Source organism: Brassica napus, chromosome C4 (genome assembly GCF_020379485.1).
Source record: "Brassica napus cultivar Da-Ae chromosome C4, Da-Ae, whole genome shotgun sequence".
Lineage (NCBI taxonomy): Eukaryota > Viridiplantae > Streptophyta > Magnoliopsida > Brassicales > Brassicaceae > Brassica > Brassica napus.
Window position 1 is genome coordinate 29,366,375 of NC_063447.1, and position 5,665 is coordinate 29,372,039.

A 5,665-nucleotide genomic window follows, 5' to 3' on the forward strand; every position below is an offset into this window, starting at 1 on the left:
TGATACACACAACCAGGGAGAGGAGATCTCAGCTGACACTTACGCCACACTCAGAAGACATCGGTTCAACCTTGAGAGTCTTGGAGATAGATTGCAGAAGATGGAAAATTCAACTGCAACAATGAAAGAAAAATGGCGCAGAGGAGATGAAGCAATGCAAGACTTCACTGGTACATGGTTCAACAAGCAAAGAGAAGAGATGGACACTTGTTTTCCAACAAGTTCCAGCTTACAAAACTACTAGCCAAATCACCTCCAAAGTCAAGCTAAATGACTATAACAAAGCGCTGAGTGGGAGGCAACCCACTATTAAGTAATATTTAATTGGTTTTAACAATCTAGTATTTATGTTGGTTTTTATTTATTTATTGCAGGTCATAAAAAAAAAATATAAAAAAGATCCGAGTAGACGATTGCCGTGAGTATCGACCGACAGAACACTGCCGACATCGATCGACAGTAAATAACTTGCCGCGACCGATATCAACACCTTTACATTGGTCGACATCCATTCCGGTCTGGTATAACGTTCTAACTTGTTCCATTGAGACCTTATGATTTAGTTATCACCATAACTCCGATTGAATTTACACTGGGGACAGTGTGGTTTAAGTCTATGGGGAGGTTTACTGATATTAGTTTATTTATGAGTCTTATTAAAGTGATTTCAAAAAGTTCTTATTAAGTCAAGAAGGGGATAATGAACTTATTAGATTTTTTGCTTGTTATCTAACCACTCTTTAGCACTATTTTAGACTTACTGATTGCAGATAGTACTAAAGATACTAAAGTGGATCAACCTGTCAACTATTCACACTTGCTGAGATTGTTTGAAGGAACCAAAGCTGACCTCTAACACTAAACTTGACACAACTGCTTGTTTTGGGGCCTTGTATACATGGGATCAGATTCTTCAAACAAGTCTAGAAGGTAAAGGCTTGTGTAGATAGATTTATCACCCTCTCTCTCTCTATTCTCGAAATATAGATTAAAATTATAGATATAGTTTTAAAAAAAAATTATTACATATTTATTATTATTAGAGATTTACTAGGAATGGATTCGAACATGACTTGGTGGCTACAACCATTCAAGCTTGCTTCATAAGAATTCTATAGGTAAAGGATAAGAACATGACTTGGTGGCTACAACCATTAAGGCTTGCTTCACAAATAATCCTAGGATATAGGTCAAAAAGAAGTGAACAGGATTTGGTGGCAACCAACATTAAGTCTTGATTCATGGAAACCTGTCCAATCTTGGTCAATGATCTTGCAATATAAGCAGATTTTGACTGAGAGAGAAAATCAGTAGAGAGAGAGGATAGGAACTAATGTTTACCTGCAGTTCCAGATACTTGTTTGAAATTCCTTGCATCCTGTGATCGATACTCCCAAGGTAAAGCCTGCACTTTTATTTATGCTAAGAAATGAGGTTGGTAGAGGGGAATGTCAGACAGGATTTACTAAGTTGTTGGTTAGGTGAATTTGGTTGCTAAGCTAGGATATTGTATAATGTGCTTTTGTGATTAGGACTTCTTAGATGTGGATTGCAATATTGTAGAGGTGATGATTCTAAGTTTAAAATCATGTGAGTCCCTGCTGTTTTCAAACCTCTTTCAGAGAGACTGCCTGTTTGTTTTGCTTGAGGAGAAGCAAAAAGGTAAGTCTGGGGGAGTTGATAGACCATGGATTTGACCCACTTTTACCCATGGTTTATAAGTGTTTTAATTGCTACTTATTATATTATAGAGTCTATTTAGAGTATTTATAGGATCAAGAGTGATTTGGAGGAAAGTGATGATTTTGGAGCATTTTGGAGATATTTGGAGTAAGCACCCGAGATGACCATCGAGCTCGACCATCGGTCGATGTTGAAGAAGAATAATCGATCGATGCTCACATCTTGACATCGATCAACAGCGAAGCGCGCAGAAAGCCCGTTTGGTCGCAGTCGACTTAGAGCCCAAGTCTTCACCAATTTACAAGATTACCCCTGACGAGTTTTTAACCTAATTATATAAGCTTTGCCAACATGTTAGAGGAAAAGTGTGCTTTCTTGTTTTACTATTTTCACAGAAAAGGTGATCTAGGATTTTTAGTAGATTGGAGAGAAGATCCAAAGTTATTTGTGATTGGAACTCCATTGATATCTATCTATTATTCTAATGCAGTTTTCATACCTATTTGCTGTTATGAATTGCTTGGTCATGTCTAAGTAGTTCCCTTGTTAGATTTTAGGGTTTAAATAGGTTATGAGGGATTAGCCCCAGCTATAGATTGCTAAGTTGTGATATTAATCAACAGAGTTGTCATTAATGCATGATTCTAGATTAGCTACCTAGAACTTGCCCTAGGATTGTTAGGTATAAGCGACAGCTTTCATCTCATCCTGAAACCATTCTAATTGAGCTAAGATCTTGCTAAGAGTAAAGCGAGAGCTGATCTAGTGAGCTTAGTGGGCACATTAAACCCGCGCATTAACGCTTGACTAACAGCGTCGATCGATATTCAAATAGAATAATCGGTCGACGTTTCAAATAGTGCATCGATCGATATTCATATAAAATCATTGATCGACAATGGTCAATAGACGAACCTAGAAAGCGAGAGCCTAGTGGTTCGTTTATAAGTGTTGAGCTCTACAATATCATGCATGCAACTTGTTAGGCATCTATAGGATTATAATTCCAAAATTCCTGAATAAAAACCCTAAGTCTAGCTATTTCCTTTTTAGCACCAAAACCTCAACCAATCAATCGAGCAATTACTTGCTCAAATAACTGCAACTTTACATTTAAAAAATTAAACCATCTAGCTTAACAAGTCTGATTAGATTTATTAGGTTCCCTAGCTCCTTGTGGATTCGATCCCTAAGTACTACAATTGAACCTCTTATTTGAGAGAGTAAAATCACCTTTTAGGGTAATTTGAGTGATATCAAATTTGGCGCCGTTGCCGGGGCGCTTTGATCAATAAACACCGTCATAGCCCAACCAAACTTGCAAGTCAACTAAAACATTCCGACAATTTTTTGTTTCCATCAAAAATAAAATCTCCGGGAAATGGTTTTGACGCATCTCCCACAGTCTCTGAATTGTCAATCCTTGAGGCCACCCCAAGCCTTGACAATTCCAACTCATAATGCTCATTGGGAAGAGGGAAATCCCTCATTTGGGATCACCGCAAGGCATTGCGCCTTGTTGGTGGAGATCTCTGTGTCTCCTTGGTTTGTCTTCTTCCTCTTCCTCGATCCCACTTCCTGTTTTCCTTCCCTTCTCTCACCACTCAGCGTCTTATCTTCTATCGGCAATGGTAGCAAGTTTCTTTGTCTCTGCGCTCTTGGTGGTCTTTGCCTGATAGGGGCCCATTTTCTAACTGTCCCGGAAGAGCACGGTTCAGAGAAACCAGCCCGAAACACCGTTGGACATTCAGAGTTCTCTTCCCCTAAAGTCACCCTCCGAGTCCTCTGATCGGTCTGCACTGTTGCTTGTAGGAGCGTTTAGAAGATACATGTTTCTGTTAGCCTTCATGGAGGCCGACATGAGTTTTTTTGGATTAACATTGAGGTCTCAGTCGCATCTTTCCATTTCCTTTTCACCAAAGTCGAATACTGGACCTTTGACTTTGTTGAGCTCTGTTGTAGTGATCGGCGCTGCTTCCAGCCTTAAGACCGTCCTTTGTACTATCGGGTCCCTCTCAGCTTCTTTAACAGATTTCTTCACCTTATCAATTTTGATTGCCAATGCTTCAGCTGTGTCGCCCATAAGGAATCTTTTCATTTCCTCTAGAACTTCATTAGCAATTTTTGGTCTCCCTGTCAGCGGATTGATCGCCACTTGCTCCTCTTTTAGTACTCCAAACAGAGGGTCACTCTGTTTCAGCACCGAAACTACTTTGCTTTTCTCAGTGATAATATTTTCTCTTCTCATTTGAGCCATCTCTTGTCTTTTCTTCACCTCCCATGAGCATATACTCTTCTCATGGTTAAGCCTCTTGCAGGTGAAGCACCTTTTCTGCAACTTTTGAATGTCAAAGTGTATGGTGTGCGTTTTGCCTTCCCCCATATTCAGAACTTTCGCCATTCTCAAGGGATTGGCGACATTAAAACGAACTTGAACTCTGATGAAAGGTTGAGTTATTGGCTTCGACGGATCAAAGGCCACCACCTTCACTTCTCCTAGCATTCCTCCAAGAGACATCAAAGCCGAATGGGTGTAGTAGTTGACCGGAATCTTGCTTATCCGAACCCATAGCGGTATATATTGAAGATAGTCATCAGATGGGTTCTCCATTCATCTCTCTAGTACCATAGGCCACTCATTAAAGGTTTGAACTCCTTTCTCCAGAACATCAAGAAAATCATGTTCAGTTCTGAAGATGAACTGAAATTTTTCTTCAGAGAGCGCTATTCCCCTTATTCTTCTTTCTTTCTGCCATTTCCTTGGCATGGTCAGGATAAGACCCGCGATTTTTTGACATTCCGGGTTGAGAGTTCTTCCAATGATGCTTAAAGCATTTTCTTCAGCCGAGCTAAACCCAGGTAATTCCGGCATCGTAAACGAAACGTCTTCTTCTTCTTCTACCAATGAAAGAGCCATAAGAGCTCTGTCCATAGCAGCAGACATCTTGAAATTTTGCTTTAAATCACCCAAATTTCAGATCCAGAATAAATGTTGAACCACCTTATCTTCAATGAAGAAGAAAAAGTAGGTGAAAAACACTTAAGATATTGTGCCTAAAAGCAGAATATAGTAAATGAAAGAGAAAGTACTGAACTTTTAACTAGAAAACGTGTGAAAAATGCTTTGCCCAATCTTAGATTTAAGAAAAAACACGAGCTCCAAAACACTTAAGCCCACGAGGAGTTCCTAGAGAGCGCTTTCTCGCTCAACATCTCGCATCCGTTGGATATTTTTTTTAAAAGGGTATTTTTGACCTCTTTTTGGAACTTTATATAGAAAATTTAAAAATATTTAAGTACACTCTATTGCCACTTATATATTTTTAATTGTTTCACTCTTTTTTTGTTTTACTTTATAAGATAACTAGATTTTGACCTCCTTTTTAATGGCATGTATATCTTTTGTTTTACATTTTTTTAGAAATTTAATTTTTATGTTTGTGAGTTTTAGTCATATTTGTGTTTTTTTTTTGTATAATATTTTTCTTAAATGATTAATAAAATTTTTTAATAATTGTATTAAAATAGTTGGACTACACCTATATCAATAGGTCATGTTCATGTTTTAATAGAATAGATGTTTGTGTCTTTAGTCATATTTGTGTTCTTTTTTGTATAATATTTTTCTTAAATGATCAATAAAAGATATTAATAATTGTATTAAAATAGTTAGACTACACTTATATCAATAGGTCATGTTCATGTTTTAATAGAATAGATTGTATTATTTTAGCAGTATTATATTAATTAGATATCTAATGGGAGCATCTCGTTGACAATGTTGATGTTAGAGCATCTCCAATGTACACCTCTATATTTTCCTCTAAATATAGATCTCTATTATACAGCTGAAAATACTCCAATGTATGCCTCTATAATAGAGTTCCTCTATTTTAGAAGAAAATATAGAGGAAAATTACTTTTTGCCTCTATATTTAGAGGTAGAAATATCATATCTCTATATTTTCCCCTATAAATAGAG

At 37.4% G+C, this 5,665-nt stretch overlaps 1 protein-coding gene across 1 annotated transcript; it reads right to left on the reverse strand.

Moving 5' to 3' along the window:
* Nucleotides 1–3,571: 3,571 nt before the first annotated feature.
* On the reverse strand, nucleotides 3,572–4,294 carry LOC106393277. Its single transcript, XM_048755725.1, has one exon. The coding sequence runs from the start codon at nucleotides 4,292–4,294 to the stop codon at nucleotides 3,572–3,574; it is 723 nt and encodes a 240-aa protein (XP_048611682.1).
* Nucleotides 4,295–5,665: the final 1,371 nt, after the last annotated feature.

Coding starts and splice junctions, on each gene's coding strand:
- LOC106393277 (XM_048755725.1), bottom strand. CDS start 4,294: ATGGAGAACCCATCTGATGACTATCTTCAATATATACCGCTATGGGTT.